The following is a 23,850-nucleotide window of genomic DNA, read 5'->3' as shown; positions in this document are numbered from 1 at the left end:
AGCTGCATAACTACTAGAACACACAGAGAATATCAGAGAGGTTATTTTGTGCTTTGTTTATTTTTTAAAATCGTAATTTAAGATTGCAGGTACCATATGGTAATAAAATAAGATACATTTATCTATAGAGATGCATTTCAAAGACTAATGATCCTGTAGCATCAAATAAAAGCAACTTACAAATAATACTATTTATTCTGTGTAAGAAAGTTTTCTGTAAAATTCTGTATAAATTCAAAGGGGACCATATTCATGTTAAGGATAAAAATTGATAAAAATTGTTTATGCTCACTTCCACACAAATTTCCTTAGTAAATTCTATGTAAATAAAATATTACTAAAATAAAGAATATGTTATTAATCTAACAATATTGGCCCACTGAGGTTTTAGAATAATAATTTGAACTGAAAACCTCTTGAGTATCAACTGTGGACATTTTAGTTTGTCAATGATAAAGGTGCTGTAGGCAAATTGCTGCACAATTGAAAACATTAACAAAATAATGGACTATTACAGTGTAAGATATAAGTACAATGTATGTGAATAAGATAAGCAACCATGGATACACATGTAAGAAATTACTTCTGTGACTTCTGTTTCTGGAATGGTACATGAAAAAGGTATACTTGGAAATTAGAACTCAGTTAGTTATTACTTTATAATAATAACAACTCTTAATAATAACACCTCGTAACCACATTTACAACCTTGTATCTCTTGGTAATCTGAGATGGCCAACAGGGATGTGACATAACAAGGAGCAATACAATATTGTCCCTAGTGGGCTAGTTTGTACGCTAGCATTACCTTTTCACAGAAGTGGTCGCAGTGTCTTCCTGAGAACCTGAGAACCTATTCAGTTTTCCTAACCTGTTAGTATTTATATTCAACAAAATAAAAGGTGGTGATGATAAACTGACTTCTTTGTGCACTATGTGATTTTTTTATTTTATTTTTTTCCCTCATCTAGAAGGTAGTGCTGATGATTTAGCAATACTTGTGAAATGTTCATTTGGGGAATCCGTCCTTAAAATGTTTTCCAAAAATAAACAGTGAAATAAAAGATTCTAGTGCATTATCCCAGGAATTTTTAGTCTTATATTACAGCTGTAGGAAACAGAAACTGCAAATACCTTCACAGTTTTCCTGAAGTCAAATTCAAAGCAGAAGATTAAAATCATGTTGTTAAAGAATATTTTGAAACTTGACTCCTTCATTTCATTTATTTCAAAAATTCATTCCAAATACAATTTTTTCCAGTACTCATTTTAGTACATTTTTCTTAGCATGTTACTCTTAACATCATAACACTGAAGAACTTATTTACTGCATGAAAATTAAAATGTGCTTGCCTAATCTTGTATGTGAGAAAAGGAGAAAAAATGGTAGAATATGAAACTGTTGTCTACAGTAAGTAGGAAAAAAAAAAAAACTTTAAACTCTTCAAGACAGGGTATTTGGAATAAATATTGTCTTGGAGAGTTTTTGTTTGACTTTTCAAAGCTAGTTGAGGGGCTTGGCTAGCCAGATTTCCTTAATTTCTAGTGCAGCATCAATGTGCAAATACCTTGCTGACAAAAAAGTATCAGCCTTAATGCTGTAGTGAAGACATTTAGATTTTAAATGAATTGTCCTTTTTAGCAAGAAAATAATTTGATTTAAGGATGGAATGTCATATTAGTTGTTGGACATTGTATTACTAAACTAATTAGAGCACAATGAACTGGGTTGTATGTTTCCCTACAGAGAGAACAGAGTGAATTTGACTGTTAAAATCCATTAAATCTGAATGTCCAACTTTGTTTTTGTATTTTGGGTCTTTATAAGGATATTTGATGAAGCCTTTTGAAGCCATGGAAAAACAGAAAAGCAAAGAGCAGCTTTGGAGCAAATGATCAAATAGAACCAGTTTTTATTTGAAGAACATCATATATCACTGTCTTTCCTCCATACCTTGAATTCCTTGTCATAAATACTGTGTATTAGCTTGATTCTCACACTTTTTTGAGGAGGACAATTAACTGTATGTCCCTGAAAGTTATTTTCCTTTTTCTTCCCGTTCTCCATTGGGATTTATGCTGTAGAACACAAAATGGGATGCTTTTGCAAGAAACTCCCCAACTCTTTACAATGGAAAAATAAATACCTGAATAAATATTTTGTTTGTTTGTTTGTTTTTTAAATCACAAAATGTTAGGTAACTGTCTTCACCCACAATTGCAATATGCAAACATTTTAAAGTAAATGCTTAGGAGACAGGAAACAGCTTCAGGGGAAAAAATGAACTTTTATTTTCTCTGTAGTTTCAGTTGCTGTTTGTCCTTGAAATACTTATGATTCTTTGATGTGTGACCATTTTTATACTTGAATGTGCAATGGTGTCTGGGATCTTGTAATTAGTATGTTTATTTGTATTGTTTAACTATATTTATATGTATATATGTCTTTTTAATCCTCTTCTTCATAGGATTCAAAATGGGTAGAAGAAAAGCAGCTGCTAATCAGAACAAATCAGGAGTTGCTAGAGAAGGTATGTGTTTAGAGTCTGGGATTTTTTTTAACAATTGCTGCACTTTATCATAAAATGAATGGTAAAAGGAAATGAATGTACCAAATACTGGAACATCGACATAAAAGTTGCACACTTTATTTCTCTCCAGAAAAAGAAATTCTGATTAAAGTACCATTATCAATATGCTTTTGTATTCTTTCGGAATGGAAGCTACTCTTTACTGTGGAATTACATTTTGTATAGGCCACAGTAGGACCCAAGCCTTCTGATGTTTCTAGTTTCTGCCAAAACATAATCTAAAATATTCATGATAATGTGGAATGCTTGTATTTTACCAGTTACACAAAGATGACTACTGTCAGGACCACTAAATTTTAAACCTCAGCTAAAATTTCCTGCTCACTCCAGCCTTGGATTTTTATACTTTTTCCACACATTAAGTAACACTAGTTGATTTAAATCTATTGTATTACTTCCTTTCTGAAGTATTCAGAGCTAAGCATCCTCATTGTTCTTCACTGATGCTGGGGGGAATGCTAGTTGGTACTCAGAATGTAACTATTATTATTGTTATTAGCAGATCAATGTTAATACAATAGAAATAAGATAAAGAAAAGTGCATGACTAAAAGCAGCTACAGCTGGACTTCATTTATTCAGACACTTACATAGGTATTCTAAATGCTATAGCACGTTCCACCAGGTGCTACAGTTCTGTTTAGTTTCATACAAATAAAAAGATCATCCAGTTAAGCTAGCCAGTAGACCAAAGCTATAGGTGGCATAACAAAGAGTCAGTTTTGAATTTCTGTTTTGTCATTGTTAGTGCCCTAAAGCAGAAGTCTGGAAAATTAAAAATTAGGCATTAAAATACTCTCCATTATTGTGTTTCATATGCTGTAAAATGTAAATGTCTGGTTATGCAAAGACAATAAGAACAGTCTGTGCAAATGTTAATCCAATCCAGTTTTATTCACCTGATTTTAAAAGAAAGTTTATATTTTTAACTTGTTTAGATACAGTATTCATATAACTTTTTTTCATACTGGCTTCCGCATTATTATTCTAAGAGATCATAGACTATTTTCTGCTGTCAGTTCTTAAAAATACTTTTCTGATGGGAAGTTCCTTCTTTATCTCCAAGACAGCTCCGAAGAAACTGAAAAAACAGTTTTGCCTAAAGCCCTGATCCATAACTTAGTATGATGCCTTTTCCATTGTTTACAGGGTGTTAATGATGTTATATTTGTCTCCTAGATTTACAGAATGGAACAAGAAGAGCATCAGCTGAAGAATGAGATGCAAGATGCAAAAGACCAGAATGAGCTGTTAGAATTCAGAGTGCTAGAGCTTGAAGTAAGAGATTCTCTCTGTTGCAAACTCTCAAATGGAGCAGAAATTATGTTTGAACCCAAGCTGAAATTCCTGTAAAGATTACTGATGTCTGGTGCATGTTTAAGGGAAATCACTTAGGTATCTATTTTTTAAATGTTTTATCTTGGGATAATGAAATTGATACCGCTGCCTTAATGTGTTTTGGAGAGAGCGCTCACTAATGTTTATGAAGATGTAATATAGCTAATATATATTGCATATAGTTTGTTTTACATCTAATAAAATATTTTGTTTTGCAGTATTTGCCTTTTTTATTTGTTTCATTTCCATAACTACTCCTTTCCTGCATGTAAAATCACTCAGTATATATACTACAGCCTTGGCTGGCATTGCTTCAATTAACACACCTTCTCACATCTTGCATGCAGTGAAATCTAAAGATCTGACACATCCATCACATCAATGTATAATTGCTTTTAACTGCATTGATTTAAGATTGACAGCATTAATATGAAGTAAAATGATCTTAAAAGAACACATTTTGATAGCAGCTTTGAAATCATTTCTCTTACCTGAAATCCATTTTCTGATTGGATAAAATGGTCACGGAATGGAAATAATTCTCATCACTCAATTAACAGAAGGAAAAAAACCCTCTGAGAATGTCAGTTAGTGGTGAAGTACACCACTTGCACAATGTGTAAGTGGAAGTAGTATGTTGCCCCTAGCAAACTTCTTTAAAAAATTCTATACTTTGAATTAATGAAATAACCATGAATAATTTTTGTGAATAACAACTTGAACATGTAGCCTGTGATCACAGTAGAAAGCAATGGTTCTCATAAATGGGACCCATATAGAATTTAGTAAACTAGTTGGGTGTGATGCATTGTCACACAGTTGTATCACCTGATAACACATTGTTCAGTTTCAAAGATCATCAGCCTTCTTAACACCATCTAGAATAAACTCTCCAAGAAACCTGTCAATGTCACTCCTCCATAATTTTCACCCAGCACGTTTCACCAAAAATCTTGGCATGTGTAACTTTTCTGATAAAGATGAAAATGTCATGTCATCCTATTATATGGACATTCTGCATTTTGTCTTTGATATTTCTTAGTCTATTTTTTAATCATTTATTTTATCTACCATACCTTTTAATGTCATAGCACATTATATTCTAAATTAAGAATTTAGATTATTGGAATTTCAGTAGATATTCTGGAAGTAGGTATTCTAGAAATGCTTTCTAATATATATTCTTTATATTCTGTTAAGCAACTGTAGAGTAAAATGATGAACAGTTTAGCATTAAATTGGCAGTTACCCTAGAATCTGCTCCCTAAAACATAAGTGTTTTTAGAAGTAAAACAATCTGAAAAAAAAATATTTGTAAAAGAAAAAAAAAAAGTGCTTCAAAACATCCTTCATAAAAGTATTTTCCACATACACGAATTACATGAAAAGTAGCTCAGTATAATGTGTCTAGTTTTGTTATCTGCCAAATCTTTGAGGACTTGTTTCACAGAATAACAATGAGAGTATTTTTGTGTGATTGCAATAAAAGATTTTTCTCCTTAGTAGGCAAGCACGTAGACACAAATGTGATTGACAATGTGAATTCTTTAGTAAAATTGTAAATGCTTCTCATAATCAGAACAGTATTTTTCTCAGAACAGTTAAATTATTTCAGATAAAAAATTGATTAGGGTAGAAAACTGAACCATTTGTTTATCATCTAATGCAAGCAAATCCATGTAAGTTTAGTGCAATAGCAAATGATTAATTCAAAAAAAAAATCTATAATGATCACTGAACGTGGACAAGAATTAAGCTTCTGGTTTTGTACTACAATAGCTATGTCACTTAAGTCTATTTCAAAATTAGGCTGTTAACAGGAAAATTATTTAAAATAGAGCCTTTGAGGGGGGGGAAATATACAGAGCACAGAGATATTTCTCTCAACATTGTAATTTCAAATTAGGTTTAGACTAGTTAATAAACAAGAGTTGCCATGCTTTGTAATCTGCTTAAGTGAATGGATTCAGCCCTCTTGCCATTATCAATTAAAGTGCCACATTTTATGGTTTAGGAAATCAGGCATGCGTGGATGGACATAAGAAGTAAAATATTTGCAGAAACTCTCTTTCATTGAAATTGAAGGTCTTGTTGTCAGTACCTCTCGTTGTATGGAGAAGAAATCTGGTTTTCTTCACTCATGTTCCCGTGGCCATAGTGAGTTCAGAGTAAGACCCAGGGCCTCGGTTTCCAGGGTCTTCAGTCCAGTCATTTTCACAACCATGTTAAAACTTCATTTAAGTAAGAAGACTTATTTATTGTTTTACTGTATTTTTGTCTTCCAAAGAAATAATAGCATTCATATTTTGAAGAAACATATGAAAATCAAGTAGATGGGCTGAATGTTTTAGAAACACTATTAGTTTTAGACAAATAAAAATTTATAATTTTTTAGCTTAAGCTCAAAGGCATATTTGTGCTAAAACCCAGCATCCTGGGTTGTACAGAGGTCCCCCAGGTCTGGGGATTTCACATGCTTTAATACAAAAGTTAACTGAAGAATAAACAGGGAGTAGATATACACCTTAAATTTTATTGAGAAAATCTGTGATAATATTTGTTGATTTTTTTTCCTGCAGTTTATTCTTCCTAAATAATCCTTTGTTCAGTGAAAGAAAGCAATAGTGAAATGAGGTTATAACTGACGTTAATTATTGCAAAGATTTTTTTTTGCAGCTCCAATCAATTATTTGGGCAACATACAAGGGTTTCTGGCTCTGGAGTGTGTCTGTGAACTTTGCAGAAACTGTGTGTATGGAATTTGTTGGAACTTGAAACCATTTTTGTTCTTAGCTATGCCCAACATCCTACAAATATGGTAGAAAGAAATATTTGTATGGTAGGAGTATGGTAGGAGGAAATATTTGGAATAGGAATAGGAATCTGTCTTTTTAATGTACAAGTCTATTTTGTAAAGGTGGGAAATAATTGTTTACGTATAATCACACATATTGTTTTTAAACGAAATCTTTCCTCAGGAGAGAGAACGAAGGTCACCAGCATTTAATCTTCATATAACCACCTTCCCTGAAAACAATGGAAGTGCGCTTCAACTGTTCTGTCAACATGAAGGAATAAAGGTATATGGGGGAAGTTAGGAACAGTTGGATGGCCAGAATGAAGAACCCAATATCCAAATGAACGGTTTGCCATTTTTATCGTCTCACTGTAGGGAAGAAAATATGAAGAATACATATAGTAAGCAAAGATATTTATAACTGGGAAAAGGATTTCATAAGAATATGATCTGGTAGGAATGTGGTAGTCTGTCAGGAGTTCATTCATGAAAATGAAGGCTAGCCAGTCAAGATAATTAGTGTACAGTCTAGGTAACTGCTGTAAAAATATTGCAGAGAAGAATGTGGTGTTTGATACGAGTCATTGTCAGGCTAGCTACAGTACTTTTGTCTTTTCTTCACAATAAATGCTTTCATCTAAGGTCAGAAATACCACATTCACATACTATTTTACAACCAATTTCGTGAAGTCCCTAGACATTTTGTGTGTTGAATTAATATGCCTAGGTTATTTGCCTGGGTCAGGGCCTTGAAGCATGAGGTGCCTGATCCAAAAGCTATTCAGACAGGTGAGACTATCATTTTATATCAAGCACAAGACAAACATTGGGATCTCACTTGGTTAGCTTGTGTTACTCGAAAGAAAAGGTTGTTCTTTCTATTTCTATACCCCTTTGAATAGGCTAGCCATACAAACTGATTTGCATGCTGGTTCACCTAAGACTGAATTCAGTCTTGCCTTGATAGTAATGTTGTGTAACAGGCCAGGTTGACTTCTCCATCAGTAACTTAAGTGGAATATCTCTGTGTTACAATCCATAGCACACACTAGTATTTTTTGTCTGTATTTGTAATTGTGTTTACAAGCTACCTAACAGAAGACTGGTTTCTATTCAGTTCCTTAATAAGCACAATACTTTCAGTAGTGGAAAATAAAATTGTAGGCCATATAGTCCCTCTCCTTCTCTTAGATGTATAGGGAAGACTGAGTAGTCTTAAAAAAAAAAAAGTTAAACCTGATTCCCACCTACAGGTTTGCTTGGTTAGTCATTTTCCAACATCACAGCAAGTCATCAGTTATAGTCAATCAGCATATTGCCTTTCAAATAGAGTTTCCATGGGATGCCATATCTGCTTTTTAACTTATCTATTATTCTAACCTGCATGTACAGGTTCTGGAACTCATTTTTATCCATTGCCTTCTGTTGCAGAACATTTTTTTCCTAAATTTTTTTTTTTTTTGAATCCTCTTTTCAGCTTACTTGCCTGGAAGCAGGGACAGTCACCTGATATGGGCATACTGAAATTGTTTGCTTTTTATGTTTTCAGTATCTTTCAAAATTGTTAGCCATTGGCAGAAAACTAGATATTACAATGACGGAAAATCTGATCTGATTTTTAAATCTTTCTATATGCTTCTTCATGGAAATAGTTAATTAGAATGCGTATACATGGGTTAATAGGGGCAAGAACTGGCATATCTTACTGAATTCCATTCCTCACCAGTGTAACTGATCAACTTAAGAAGTTCCTATTCAACATTGTCACTGCTGATCAAAATCAATAGCTTCAATGTTAATCCATTTCAAATAGAAGTGTATTTTAAGCTCTGCACCATTCTAAAATTACTGATGTGCACTGTTTTGAAACTACTGTAGCATTTGGAGACACTGCTAGTGTTGGGGGAGAGAGGGGAGAGAGGAAGGGCACTTCCCAGGATAGACCAACTTGAAAACAACACATTATTCCTATTTTGGATATTTGGATATTTGGATATCAGGATAGTCTAATTTGTATGGACTTTTTCCCACAATGGTGTCTGGTTTTCAAGAAATCTTTCAATTCATTATTAAGCCTTACTCTCTGGAGTCTGTTGGATATAGAATCATGAGCAGATCTGTTCTGATGTAGTTATGTAATTTGCAAGCATAGCTAATTTGGCTTTAAAGAAATTGAAAGATCAATCATCCTGACTCCCAAATAATGCAGTTGTGCAACACAGATGTAAACCAGCATTATGCACTGTAAGTAATGAAACTAATGAGCCAAGACACAGCCACTGTGAACTGCTGACCTCTTCTAAGAACTGCTGAATATGAGAAGTTGAGAGTACCCGCATTATCATGGCTGTCGTTTTTGTGTGTATATTAAGAATTTCAGACTAACATAAGCTGGTCTTTGCTCATGCTGTCAAGACTCACTACCTTCACAAACAGCATGGCTGCATACAAGCTGTCAATGGGAATATCTCTGGTCCACATTAACTGGTGGGACACGCTCGGGGTAGTTCTGGAGTTTCAACAGTTCTGCTGTTATCAGATATTAAACAGTTCCATGAATATTTTCAACAACTTTTATAGTATAAAATAGAGTTCTGGTGCCTAAGAATGGTCCCTGGCATTGTTTAATCTAAAATGCAGGCATCATCTGCAGATTCACCCCTCCTCTTTTTTTTCCTTTTTTTTTTTTTTTTGATCAGTGGAGGGTTTTTCTTAATTGCAGCGACAGAAAAAAAGCAGTCATTTAGGCCTGTTTATCAGTTTTGATTTTTCTTCTGTATTCATCAGCAGGATGATAAACGTGAACAGTACAGTTTGACCTTATGCACAGACCTCAGGGTTGCTTGCTATAATCAAGTGACATTTGGCTTTGTTTCTGAAAGTATCAGTAACACTTTTATAATTATGATGCAAAACTAACATTTAATTTATTTGCATTTCAAGTCTTTTTGCATGCAAAGTGAATGAAGGGTACATAAAATATAGCATGCAAAACTGTTTCTCACCTCCTTTATAAAAATGTGTTGAACATCTTTTTCAGGATGTGAATATATCAGAACTTATGAAGAAGCTAGATATTCTTGGAGATAATGGGGTAACAATTTTTTACTTTCAAATATAATCCTAGTTTTGTGGTTATTTTAAAGCACTTTTTTTCCTCACAGCAGTGGATTTTTTCTGAAAAAAAAAAAAAAAGTTTCAAAATCCTCAACAGAAAACACTTAGGTCTCATTAAATAATGAGTAATTACAAAATTATTACTGAATGTCATACTGAATTAGAGCGTAAACTAAGTACTTTTAATATTTCCAATCATTCCAATCCCTTTTTGGTCTAATTTATAAAATACTAAATGTTGTAGCTTCTTTACTTTGATTCTGAAATGTACAGAATTTATAACTGTAATTTAATTTAAAATTTATCACTTGTGTTGAAGAATAGATTTCCAATCCAATTTAAAATGCATCTTTTTTTTTTTTGTATTTTAGAATTTGAGAAATGAAGAACAGGTTGCAATAATCCAAGCTGGGACTGTACTTTCTCTCTGTGAAAAGGTAGAATTCCATAAAGATTTTTGTCTGCCTAAAGACTGACCATGTCTGCTAAGATCTGATGTAACTGCCAGGGAAGCATGGCTTTTCTGTTAAATGCATCTGGACTAGAGCATGTATTCATCCTTACACGGCTTTGTTGGGATTGTGTTGTTGATTGAGGTACAATCAAACATTCAAAATAAACCCAATTTAAAAATAGTTTTTTTTTTTTTCTGGGGATGTTCCCTTGGAATAAATTACTAAAAAGTCACTAAAGAAGAGCAGTTTCATTCCGAGAAGTGCCGATGCCCTTTTGGGACCAGGTGTGCTGTGAGGTTCTCTGTAAATCACACTACATATGACTGAAAAATCTCTGAGTGGCCTGTGCTGCTTTCATCTGTAAATTAATGGGCATAGATAACAAAAAAGAACTTGTGTAAGACAGATAATTAGTCAGGTCACTCAATTCCACATGGCTAGCTCTTTAATTCTCCAATTACAGAGAGAATATAATCTGTATATGAATAACGATGTCATTTAGAACTAAGAAGGACTTGTCTTTTTTTCTGAAGAAGCTTCACCCTTTTGAAGACTGCTAGTAAATCTTTCCTAGATTCACTTTTAAAATTCAAAAACAGAACTTTAAAAGTAAAATCTGAGCATTTTGGTTAATAAGTAATTATTGCTTTAATTGACATAATTTAGATAATCTACTTTTCCAAATATCTTAATGTAGGTAATCTAAATAAGGTAATTTGATAATCATTAGCCTAACTGAGCAATTGCTATAAGCAATATAAAAAGAAGGAGGAGGACTAAAAGTGCTATCCTTTTGATTGCCTTATCACGTGAAAAAGAGGAGCTGATGATCCTTTAAGTTTCCTTTAAATTCAATAAATAAGGTGGAAGAACCTCAATATGCAAGGCTAAGTCAGATTAGGTTAATATTGTTCAGGTAAATAAATGCCTGCATAAAAAGTGCCAGTGGAATTAGTGAATTTGGTTAATTGGTGTCAGTGCAACGTAGAACACACACTGTTAGCTATAAGTTATTTCCATTAGTAATAAGGGATTGGCAGCTTTGTCAATAGAAGTAAATCCTTAAATAAACAGAACCATAAAATTAAAAATTAAGCCTTATTTATTTATTTTTGAATGTGAAAGTTATAGTGTAGTTTCTAACCATGTAAAATTGTGGGGGTTTTATTTGTTTGGTAGATTGGTTTTGTTTCTTTGTTTTGTGCAGTCATAGTTTGCCTTAACGGAATTTTATGGTGGTCTTATCATATAATCTGGTGATCAGAAACTCAACATTCTATCAGAAAGATGAAATTTTTCATTTTATCTTACATAGGTTAATAGACTGCACTTTAAGACTGAAAAGAAAATAGTTCATTTTATCTGTGGACTCTATTGATTTTTTGCCATTTTAGTGAAGTCTCTCACAGTAACCTCATAAGCACAACCTGACAGCCAGTTGAATCAAGAGGGTACTCTGAGAAACAAAAAATCTTTTGTCCTTTTTCCTGATGAACATTTGAGGTACAGGGTAATGAATGACATCAAATAACTCTAAGTTTCTCCATAAGAGGAGACACTATCCATATCCAAAGTTTACCAAGACAAAGAATAGGAGAAAATAGTTTTATGTTGTCCTTAACAAGAGAAACATGATACCACATATTTGCATAATATTGAATGTTTTACAGCACTCATTGAGAAGCTAAAATGAAAAAGAAAAGACAAAATCTGATAAGTAAAACTAGATTATTGCTTTAACATCCGTTCTACAGAATGTATAGACTGAATTTAGATTAAAACAACTCTACTACTGCCTCTTCCAGTATAATGTAACTATCTCAGATGTCCTGCCACATGAGGAACACACAACATCCCATGTGCATTCCTATAGTTCCTTAATTACAAAGTACCATATAATAATCACCTCATAATGAGATGTTTTGATAAAGTAAGGGTGCTACACTATGTAGTGCAGAAGATGTGCCGGTTACACTCATGTATGCTAATTATTCACACTCAATGGTTATTTTTTTTATCAATTCTATTAACTCCAAAAATTAGACCTTTAATTCTTCCAAATAATCCTTCATTTGCCTTTATTGAGAGTAACTGTGAGAGATGCTGAGGACTTCCAATTTCTATTCATTTAAAGGGCTCAGAATGCTCACTGTCTTGCAGTGTCCTTTATCAGCAGTGGGGCTTTGTTTAGCGATATCTTCAGTCTGTCACCTTCAAAATGAAGAAAACAATTATGATGAGAACAGAATCTCTGGGGGATATGATGTTCCTGTTCACTTCTTTCAACTTTGTATGCAAAGCTAAATATACTAAGTAGATAAAGCAAGCTTCAATTTTTTATCCATTAGTCTCTTAAATAGTGGAAGGTCCAAATGCATGAATTCATGAATTCACATTTTGCTTATCTTGAAATTAAAATCCCAAATTAAAAAAAAAAAAAAGAAAAAAGAAAAAAAAAGTATTGTAATGTTTATCAAAGAATTAAACTAAATAGGAGTAATCTAATATTAGCAAGCAAAGCATCTGATGAAAGTGATAATTATCCATTCATCATTGCCAAAGCTATGGTTGATCTTAATGGGAACTGGCCGACAAAAAGAAGAGTTAGTCTATACAGCACTCTCTGAAAACTAGTCAGTGATCCTTATTTTGGACCAATAAAAATGAAATGAAATATAAGAATTCAGAGCTGAGCATTCCTACCCATTCTGGTAAATGCTAAATATTGATATAGTCCCGGTGATGTTAGTAATTCAGCAAGAACTTTCTATCCATGCACTTAACTTTTGCAATATGTGATTATCCATTTGGAATACAATACCTATTCTTCATTCCGATGAAAATTCTTTTTTTTTTTTTTTTTTAATTCATGACGGCAACCACACAAAGCCCATTTGTCTGTCCATTTTATTATTTCTTCTGTACTACCAGTGTTTTAGAAGTGTGCATCTTCCCAGTAAAGACACGCCAAACTGTGAAATAAAGTATCAAGTTTACCACCTTCTCTTTTGTTTAAAACACCATCTGGAAAAGTGCAGGACTGGTGCCCTGAAGTCTTATGATTTTGCAAATGTAGCCAACAAGTATATCGCTGGAAAAAAAAAAAAAAAAAGATTAATTTTGCATTGTTCACCCAAGTCTATGTTGCATCTCGAAGTTTACAGGAGGAAAGAAACTTTAATAAGAAAATAGCCTCCACTTATTGTTTTTGATTATGTTTCTACAGTCCTCCATTCTGCCTGTTTTCACAACCTGCTTATTCAAGTGTAACTTCAAAGTGAATAGATAATAAGGGGGAAGCATATGCCTGGGAGTGTTGGCAACAAACTTGCAAAATGTTCAGTGAAAATTTTTCACAAGCTCTGTTTTTTCACTTTATTTTTTCCTCTTCATACTGCTATGTTCATGTAGTGGTTAAAACAGATAGAGGGGACAGAAGCTGCACTGACACAGAAGATGTTAGACCTGGAGAATGAGAAGGTAAGTAAAGGTCACCAAAACCAGAATTCATTTAGCTAAAACTCTTTTCAAGGGAAAGTGTATAAACTTCAACACAGGTTGACCTGCTGCCTTTCTCTGCTTAACTGAGATTGCTTCATGGTGGAACTGGTAAGAAGTATCCCAGTTTAATGCTTGTGTTCTTTGGAATGGGAGGGAAGTGCCAAAGCCATATAGAGCAAAAATAGCAAAATATATACGAAATAGCATGTGAAGGCACAACTTTACAAAGCATATTAACCAAACAGTGTGAAATTGTCTTTGTGCTTTCTCTATGTATAAATTTGTCTGGCAACAGCATCGTCTTTTAAATCATGCTTGAAGAATTGTTAAATATAATCCTTTGGTCTCTGGTATTCAGTTTCTGGACAAGTTGTAAAGACCTCTTCCTAATCCAGATGACCTTTCTTGCACTGTTTCCTGTTTGCAGGAAACCTTCCTTGCACTGTCTTCCTGTTTAAAGGCAGAATGTTTTCTCAAAAGCAATTCTGTCTTACATAAGAAACTCAGTGTTATACTCACCTTATTTTTCCATATGATGGACAAAGAGTTTTGAAATGAGTGTTTGGTTTTATTGGTTTACTATGCATGTTGTGCTTCTCATCTCCAAAAAGCTTTACAAACAGAGATTAATCCTCACCACACCTTTTCCAGGTAGATAAGTAATCAGCATTACGTCCATCTTAGAGAATGGGGAACTGAGTCAGAGAGGTTAAGTGATTTGCCCAGGGCCACTGAAGAAGTGTGTATTTGGGCCATGCAAAAACAGAAGTGCTCAGACTGTGTTCTGAATTGGGTGTAGTTTATCATACTGGTTGTAATAGAATATAAATACAAACAAATACTTGATTCTTTTATAAAAGGAATTGGTAAACAATAGTTTCTTTCTAACTTAGTTTATTATTCTCCCACTTATTATCTGTGATGTTTTTCAAGTATTACTCTGGATAGCCCTGTATTTGTTTAGCACAGCAATCTGGAATTCTTCATTGACAATGACTGTATCTCCTAAAACTGAATTGTGAGATGAGTTTAGAAGTAATATTCCAGTATTCCACTTTGAGAAGGGTTGAGTTTTAGTTGTCCTTGAAACCCATCTTATGAATTTGAGATCTCGCTCGTTTCCTTCTCTCCCTTTATCTGGCTGTCTTTTACAATGGCTTCTGGAGAAGTGACATGATCAGGGTAACTGCATTGCTATTCTGGGATCCGCTGGTGGCTCTGACCATCTCCATAGTCTTGGGCAAGTCAGTCTACTTCTCTGGTGTAAGCCACTTGTAAGTGTATGTACACCAGGCCTGTCCTTTACTATGTGTTGAACAGTGCATGGTGGAACTGTATCTTCTACAACAGCCGTGCCACTGTTGCTCTAATCTGCCTAAGAAAATAATGCCACCTGGGTAATCAAGGTGGGATTCAGCTGCATCAGCATAGTATCTAACATATATTACATTTCTCAGAGTTATGTACAAGAGGGGCTGGGAAATAATGTCCTGTAGGACCTGTTGGAGACCCCTGCCCTTCTGGACAGCTGAAGTAGCATTCCCTAAAGTGGCTACAATAGCAGCAGACACCCATCTGCAAGGGAATTCCAGCCCCAGGATCAAAGCCTGGCTTAAACTCTGGTTCTAGTTTCAGTATTAATTGATAAGTAATTAAAAGAGCTTCATGAACAAAATAATAATAATAATGAAAAAAATTACAAACACCTGAATAATGAAGATTATATCCTTATACAGAAAACAGCAATTTAATTAGTCTTCCAATATTGGCTTTGTATGTTGCTGCTGTCACCAATTATGAATTGTTCTTAACAAGGGGCTGGCAGGTCATCTACAGGTACAAATGTATTTGTAGTCATTTTTTGCTCACAGCCCCCCTCAAACATTAATTTGCTGATCAGAGTGCATTTATTTTAAAACAAGATGTTTGGACTAACAATTCATCATCAGTACTGTTCATGGTTAGGCAAATGCTATGCCAGTGCTACACCAACTAACGGAAAAAACTGTTGGGCTTGCACATGTATGTCTGAAGGTGAAATTTGGCCAAATAAATGACTGAGGGGCAATCCTCAATATCTTTTTGTATTGTCATAATAGTTAATGCAGTTTACAAGCAACACCCTTCTGTTATATTTGGAAATGGTTGTGGTATTAAAATAAATCAATAAAAGTAACCAGACCAGCAAAATTAGCTTTTTATACTGCTAAAAAAAGCTACAAACATCATCAAACAACATACAAGACTCCTGTATATTTAAGTTGGGATCTATTCTATGTGTTACATTATATATATATGGCTATAAGGAATGCAAGAGTTTGTTGAATAGAAAAAAATCAATGAAAAACACTAAATCCAATCAAAAGGCATCTCTGCTTCGGGACTACTACTATTTTATTTTTTATTTTTGAGAATGACAACGTGCCTTGAGAGAAGAGTTAATAAAACCAACTAATTAATTTATGATCTGTTTATTATCATCAAAACACTCTAATGGCATGTTTTGTGAAACCACTGTCACCAGTCCCTTCTGGTTTAACTATTCATTCAACCATTCAAGCGTCCACAATCTTCCTGCAACATCATGCTTTTGGAAATTCCAGCCTGTCTTATAACTTCTCTGTTGTAAGGTATTGCTTCTGTGAAAGTTAGTGCGTTTGATTATAAAGCAAAAAAAAAAATCCCTATAAAAACTTGGTGTGTTTAAAACTCCTTCAGCCCTTTAGCTAAAGTTACTTAACCTCTCTGGGCATCACTTTACCCATTTCAAATTGACCTTTAACAGTTGAGAACTGAATTTCTATGGCTTTGCCAACACATCAGGGATCATTGCTGCAGGTTCCAGCTAGGGCATGCTCTGATTTCCTGACTAGAAAAGGCGAGGCAACATGGATTATGGTTTGCCCCATGAATTCCTTAGGGGTGCATATTGTATAATTTTAGAAAAACAATAAAGTGACCTCACAGTTGTTACTCTCATCCCTCTCTTGGCCTGCCTGGTGCAAATAACGGCTCTTGGACCAAATGCATGCACCCTCACATTCACAACCTCTCAGCCTTTGTGTGCACCTCTGGCAGGTCAAGGCAGGTTTGTACACTGGTGCAGAGGTCTGCGCTTTCTAGGTACAACTTGTTAGTAGGATACATGTACTTTAAGTGCTCATATTGAAAATTTGATATTCCAAATATCGTTATGATGAATGTGGTCATTAGCTAAGCTTTTCTTTTGTTTTCAAGTGGAAAGCTCACATAAAAAATGATGGCATTTATGACTCTTCATGATTTAGGATAAAGAACAAACACTCCCTTGTTTTTATTATTGCTCAGGACCTGTTCAGTAAACAGAAGGGTTATTTAGAGGAAGAACTCGACTACAGGAAACAAGCCCTGGACCAGGCATACATGGTAGGAAAAGAACAGTCATTAAATTTTCTTGTTTGAACAGATTTGATAAAATACAGTTGTTGGTGTTTTTTTCTTTCTTTTCATTACAAATAGGGTTCTCTTTTAATTGACTTACTGTTCTGCCAGAGTAGGAAATCAATTATAACTTAAACGGGGATTTAGGAAATGGATGATATTATTTAGAAGTGTCATGGTTTTGATTTATTATTATTTTTTAATTCTAAAATGTGTGAACACCTTGTTAGTACATCTAGAATGGGAAGAGCTGGCCTATATGTGCATGAAACTATCCTGGTAAAATATACCAGAAATAACTTCAGAACTCCTCTGATACTGCTTTTCCCTAACCATTTGTAAATACTGCTGCTGCTAACCTATCCCAAGTTGGGAATGCTTATTTTTCCTATGTGATCCCTTCCTGTGCTGCCCTATCCAACTTTACTTTTCCTACTTTTCAAAGGGAAAGCTGCAACCTCACCTTCTCTCAGGCTAGGCACCATAAAATGAAGCCTCATGAATTATTGAGGAATTGGCAAAACTGTACACCCCACTTCCTTAAGAGTGTGACTTCAGGAAATCAAAATATGATGACCTGAAGAAATGTTTATATATCACAAATATTTCTTACGGGCAAAACACATGCAGGGAAGGAGCAAGGTCTAGTGCTCAGAGCAGATAACAGATGGAAGCAAGCAGGCTCTATTTCTAGCACCGTGACCTTGGGCAAGCCATTTAACCTCTCTGCCGCTGTTTATGCATCACTAATATGGATAGAATTACCTACCTCACAAAGGTGTTACGAGGACTAAAGAGATGTTGTCAGATGCTTTTGATCTAAATGTCATCATATGCTGTTTTGTAATAGGAACATACTAACCCCAGTAGCAAGAGAAATACTGCCGATTCCTTTCTTTCCTCTTGGGAATACAGTTCTCCATATGAACGTAAAGTTCTCCTGTGCTCTCTGCTTTGCAAACTACTGCAGTTTTGGTTAGCGTATGAAAATCTAATTCGCAATCTGACAAATGACAGGAGACTGAGGAGGGATTAGTGTACCCTTAAGTGTTTTTTTCCTCATTGCTTTTGGCAGTAATAAAGCAAGTGAAGTAGACGTCGAACAATGGATAGCAGGACAATAAGGACAAAACGGAGAGAGGACTGTACTATTTTTGTTGTTCACAGCTTTCCTTTTGTATGCTGTGGGCTTGTTATTTTACAGAATGATTTAACAATTCAGTTGCAGTTGAAGGGAATCTTAGTTTGCATTGATCTTGTAAGTTTCAGCATCAGGGATTTGAGGGTTTTGCCACATATTAAATGCAGACCTATCATCTGAATCTTTCCCAAACAGAAGAAATTGGTCATTTAGTAGAATAGAAACCATAGCCCAGGTGTAAATAGGTGCCGGGTGGTTCTGTGCACTGCATATGCAATGCTGCTCACTGCTCACGGCTGCCGCTTTCTGTCCAGATGTCTGTGTCCGTCCTCCCCTCCTGCCTATGGTTTTGCTTGCTAGCCTTCTCCTCTAGCTCTGGGCAGGTTGTTTGCTTGCTGGATTCAAATGGCAGCCTGTCTGTATGTGATTTGGGTTGCCTTAGAAAATCCAGGAGCTGGAAGCTACGCTGTATAATGCCCTGCAGCAGGATCCAGGAAGGCGGGCGAGCGAGTCGCTGACTGAGGCCCAGAGGGAGGATTTGCGGGCGGCAGTGGAGAAGGTGCGGCGGCAGATCCTGAGGCAGAGCCGCGAGTTTGACAGCCAGATCTTGCACGAGCGAATGGAGCTGCTGCAGCAGGCACAGCAGGTAATCCCCGGTCTCTCTCCTCCCTCCTGTCAGTGTTACCACTGTGGTTGCCACCACTGCCCATACAGCAGACCACCTCACCCTCACCTCGTTGAGTCGTCATGCTTACTCTAGGTTTGTACTGCTCCCGTGTCAAGAAGATGAGCAATGTGAGGACCCTGTTGTCCTGGGCATGGTATGCACGCTAAATGGGTCACTGTCTCGCTAATAAGTCGTGTTGCACAATCTGCTTCTTGTGTGTGGAACTACAGACAGCCACGGGGCTCCACAAAGGGCTTGTTGCAGGTTTAAGACCTAAATTATGAGAAGCTTGAATGGAAGGATGGTTGTAAGACTGTAACACTATGAAAAGAGGAAAGGCAAAAGCAGTAGTTACAGGAATCCAATTTTTGGCTGTTGTTTCTTTTCCCCCTCTTTCTTCCTATAGCCATTTGTGAAAAGTTTTTTGTTTGTTTGTTAAAAAAAATAATAATAATAAAGAGAAAAGGACATCAGGAAATCTTTTAAGGGACTATTAACAAGCCTTCATGCCTTTAATTTAGTTTAGAATAGCCTTGTCTCTCTAAACAACTTCCTTTGGGACAAATATTGACAACTTAGATTCAGGCAAGTTCCCGGCTTCTGGAAGCGCACTAATTAATTACTGGAGAATTCTTTGGTAGAATTACTGTTTTTTCTGTGCAAATATTCAGGGAAAGAAGAGAACTGCATGTCTCAGGGTGTTAATTATTCCAGCAGGAATAATTTTTCCTGTATGGTTCCTCATTATAGTAACCTCTGGAAGATGCAGCCAGATGTCTTAGGTCTTGGAGCCTGCCCTCCAGTTGCTCTGGCTACTTTCTATGCAAATCTGGAATCACATATTTTAAATGCCAGAATCTGTATTGTGCAGATGTGTTCAGGATGCTGTTGCTGTCTCTGATGCTGGTAGGGGTAGGGACTGCATTCACTTCAGTCCAGATCTCTCTTTATTCAGATTTGCTTTATAGATTAATACAGGCCAGAACTGATGTAACGTGCTGACCCAGGACTATTTTGTTCATCTCCTCTCATTATGCAGTGATGAGAAGTACTTACACTGTGTCAGTGTTTGAGCTGAGTTCTGACTTACTAAAAGTCTCCTTTTTCTTGACTCCTTCACTATGTTGCCTTGGTTTGGAAGTTGCAACATTGAGATCAGGAGAATAGGAGCAACCTTTGCATTTATTTATTTATTTTTTTTAATGGGTGTCAGATCAGCGGTGGTGTACAGAAAGCTGGAGAAGGTAGGTACCAGCTGGTACTAAAAGCGTCAGAAAGAGATGGTAGAGTAAATACATATGAAATTTGGACAATAAGAATGGAGCCAGAAGTTATTAGTTTAATGTTATTAGTGTAGCTGAAAATTAGTGAGAATGGGTTTTATTTGCTAGTCTAATCTAGCCACACTTGTGGTGGTTTTGTACTTTTTTTTTTTTCCTCAGAATGACAATGCAGTGCTTTTCAGTTAGGTAAATATTATTTATCACTGACATTTAATGGGTGTGAATGGTATTTTGTGTTGACTCTATTCATTGAGTAGTGAATACAGCATTAATCATTTTAGGTCCTATTACAGCTCTGAAAGATCAAAAAAAACACTTTGTGCTCCAAGCAGCCACAAGTCTGTCTTTACCCAAAACCTCTGAAACAATAGCTTACATATCTGTGGAATAAGAATTTTATTTTATTAGCTGTATAAATGTCTCTCATCAGGAACACAGACCCATTCAGCCATGTGCTACAGAGGCTCACAACTTTTCAGATTTTCCTGCAGGTTGGCCTGTTTCAGTTCTGCTGGATCTGGTAGATGGTAGAGTTTTATGTCTACATTTTCAAGAGGTTTTCAAGGGTTTCAGAGGAGCAGATAACACCACATGAAAACTTGATGCTAAAGCCTCTACATCTACGCAATATGCAGTCTGAGGTTTTTACATCAGACCAGATGTAGCCTAGTCCTTCGCTTCCACTAGACATGTAGTATGATGCTCTTTGAAGGACCACAATTGGCTAGGACCTTTCTGTGGCCTGCTGTGGACACCTGGGCAGAGCTTCTGATTTAGGCTCATATGACATTGGCAAATAGGATGTACTGGTAGGAATAGATTCGTAGAGTGAAAAAGTATTCCCAAGAACCCAACAGGCATGCTATGCGCATTTCAGGTGTGTGTTTGGTCCCAGGGACTGCTCACTGCCAGTTGAAGCACATCCTCATTTGGGTATGGTTTATATACTCACAGATTATTCCACAATATAAAGTTAAATATGATGGGTATGGAATAAAACTTTGCTCCTGCTCTAAAGCAAAATATTAACATAAGCAAAGTCTCATTAGCCATGGATATTTATGTACCTGTCTCCAGATGCATTTTACAGTGTGTCATTAGAGTTTCATGTTGTGCCCATCTCATTAGACATGCTAATGTTACAACCCTGAAGGACATGTTAAACTAATTCTCATGCCTAATAAGGAGCTATGCATTTTTATCATTTTTGTCATCTATTTTTAACCCCCTGTAGTAGACAGGAAAACCAAAGGCAAAGATAGTAAATTTGCCCAGTGTAAGGGAAATGAGCATATTGCATTTCAAATCCGTCACTCAGATTCTTCTTGGTTGTTTCCTTTCTGAAGGTTGTATTTGTGGGTTCTTATTGGAATAGTGGTCAACCCTGATAACCAGTGGTTGTGTGCAATGTGCACAGCTTAAAAAACAACAACAAAACAACCAAACAAAATGCCATAGCATGGAACAATAGTGTCACGGGGCTAATCCTCGTAGGATTGCATTCGTCTGCACTAGCAGATGACAGAAGCTGAAATGCTACAAAAATGAGAGCATACCTGTGTTAGCAGAGTCCTAATGTTCTAAATGTCCTATGTCCTTAGATGCTACGTTAAATGACCCTTCCTCTTTTCTTGATATATTTATGGCCATAAGAGGTTTTGCTGACACAATGTCATTAGTAAGCACCCACTACATTTATTCTGGCAAAACTGTAGTCTAGACCTGTTCATATTTGTGCACTGTGCAGTGCCTTTGCAGTATGTACTGTTCTTAATCTCCTGAAGTGGAGGTTAAGGAGAATGACATGGCAGCATGGTGGACCTTCAAGACTGGATATGAAATGTCCGTGTTACAAACACTTTTAAATTTCTGCTTCTCTGAAGCAGAAACTATGTTTCTCCAACTAGTGATGGAGAAGTTTAGCTTGGTAAATGTTCTTTTTCAGGCTGAAAAAGACTGTCTGAAAAGGCCAGGGATGCGTATGGGTGAAAGCTGTCCACATGTGAGCTTATGCTGCTCTATGTGTGCTTCTTTTTCTAGATGTAAAGCCATAGTTCTTAGTCACTAGGTATTGGTGTTGTTCTAGTGAAATAAACGTATTTTAAGATGTTAGGCCCTGTTTTAATTTGGTAGCTCTGTTCATCTTTAGCGTGTATAACCCCACATTATTACTGTTCATTAATATAGGTAGAATTACTAGTGTTTACCCACTGAGTATTAAGGAAACCAGGCTTCTGTGGAACCAAATTAAATAGACTGTGTGATTAGATCTTCTTGCTAAGACATACAAAGCTTTTATTAAACTCTGATTGCAACATGCAAATGTGGGGGACAGATCCTTGGCTGAAGCACATTGACAGTATTCCCTTTAAGTCAGGGAAGGTGCCACCATCCTCTCTATTTGTGGGAGGCAAGATATGTTAATTAAAAATCTGTCATGAGCAGCTTGTGCTATTTGCTCCTAGCCATAGGGTATATGCAGTTCAACTGCTGTTCCTGTGTATATTGCCATCAAAAAAGTATCTCATTGTGCTGCAGTATCTTTATAAACTTTTATAAGCTAGCGTCTGGTTTATTTCTAGCAGAACTTCATTTAAAGTAACATTTGTGCTCTAGCCTATGCAGTGGCATGACTTTTGTGCATTTTGGCAATTATGGGGATCATTACTAGCAGGTTCTGTGAAGAAGGATATATTATATAAATAACATGCTTCATGGTAAGCAATATCTAGAGAGAAAGAAAAAATGTGGTGGCGTAGCTATAAAAATAATCTCTTAGAAAAGAATATTTCAAACAGAGCAATACCATATGTTTCTGAAGTAGTGATATCAACTTCTTAATTAAGCAAGCTCTATTTACAGTTTAAAATAAAAAAGAGAGAGAGAGAGAGAGAGAAAGAGAGTCACATGTCCAGATCTCCTGAAAAGAAGGTTGTGATTTTGTTCTCTGTTGAAATTAATAAATTCTAAAGGTCAGATTCTGCCGTATGTCTATCATATAGGACCTAACTTGAAATATATTCCTGTTGGTTTGGGTGTAGCTGTTTCTGGAGTAAGACACTGTGGAAAGTAACCAGAACCAGGCTCTAAATTAGGATAGATTAATTCACATTGCACTGTTGGCAGTCTTCAAACATGAGGAAAATGTATAATAGAATTTATTCTGATTTCGTTCTATATTAAGTACAAAGAGAAACGAGAAAATCTTTGAAGGACAGCAGACTGATACACTTTCAGTTCCAAAAATGGTTGCTGCCAATCAGGAAGGATGTGAGAGACAGATTTTATTAATGTAATCCACTAATTTCCCAGAGCAGTCTTGTCTGTTTAAAATTACAAGAAAAAGAAATAGAAAAGGTGTGTGTGTTCACCATGTCATCAGAAGGTGTAAAACTGTTCCCTCTGAGTTGCTTTGTAGTCACTGTGCTAAACTGGAGTGGGGGGGAGTTAATCTAATTTGGTTTAGAATATTGTTGGGTGGAGCTCAGTTTTACAGAGTAAAGCAAACCATCACTTCATTTCTAAACCTGAAAATAATGCG

At 35.7% G+C, this 23,850-nt stretch overlaps 1 protein-coding gene across 1 annotated transcript in view; it reads left to right on the top strand.

Moving 5' to 3' along the window:
• The window catches only part of JAKMIP1 (janus kinase and microtubule interacting protein 1), a 157,145-nt gene that overhangs the window by 116,958 nt on the left and 16,337 nt on the right, over window positions 1-23,850 (top strand). Inside the window, exons 13-20 of the mRNA XM_083834460.1 lie at window positions 2,469-2,531; window positions 3,770-3,868; window positions 6,907-7,008; window positions 9,766-9,819; window positions 10,214-10,279; window positions 13,709-13,777; window positions 17,126-17,203; window positions 18,802-19,005. Coding sequence (XP_083690586.1) covers window positions 2,469-2,531; window positions 3,770-3,868; window positions 6,907-7,008; window positions 9,766-9,819; window positions 10,214-10,279; window positions 13,709-13,777; window positions 17,126-17,203; window positions 18,802-19,005 — 735 coding nt within the window. The remainder of the gene's footprint in view (window positions 1-2,468; window positions 2,532-3,769; window positions 3,869-6,906; window positions 7,009-9,765; window positions 9,820-10,213; window positions 10,280-13,708; window positions 13,778-17,125; window positions 17,204-18,801; window positions 19,006-23,850) is intronic.

This window comes from Anser anser, assembly GCF_964211835.1.
Source record: "Anser anser genome assembly, chromosome: 4".
NCBI classification, from domain to species: Eukaryota; Metazoa; Chordata; class Aves; order Anseriformes; family Anatidae; genus Anser; species Anser anser.
The sequence above is the reverse complement of the archived record's forward strand: the minus strand, read 5'-3'. Positions and strand labels throughout refer to the sequence as shown.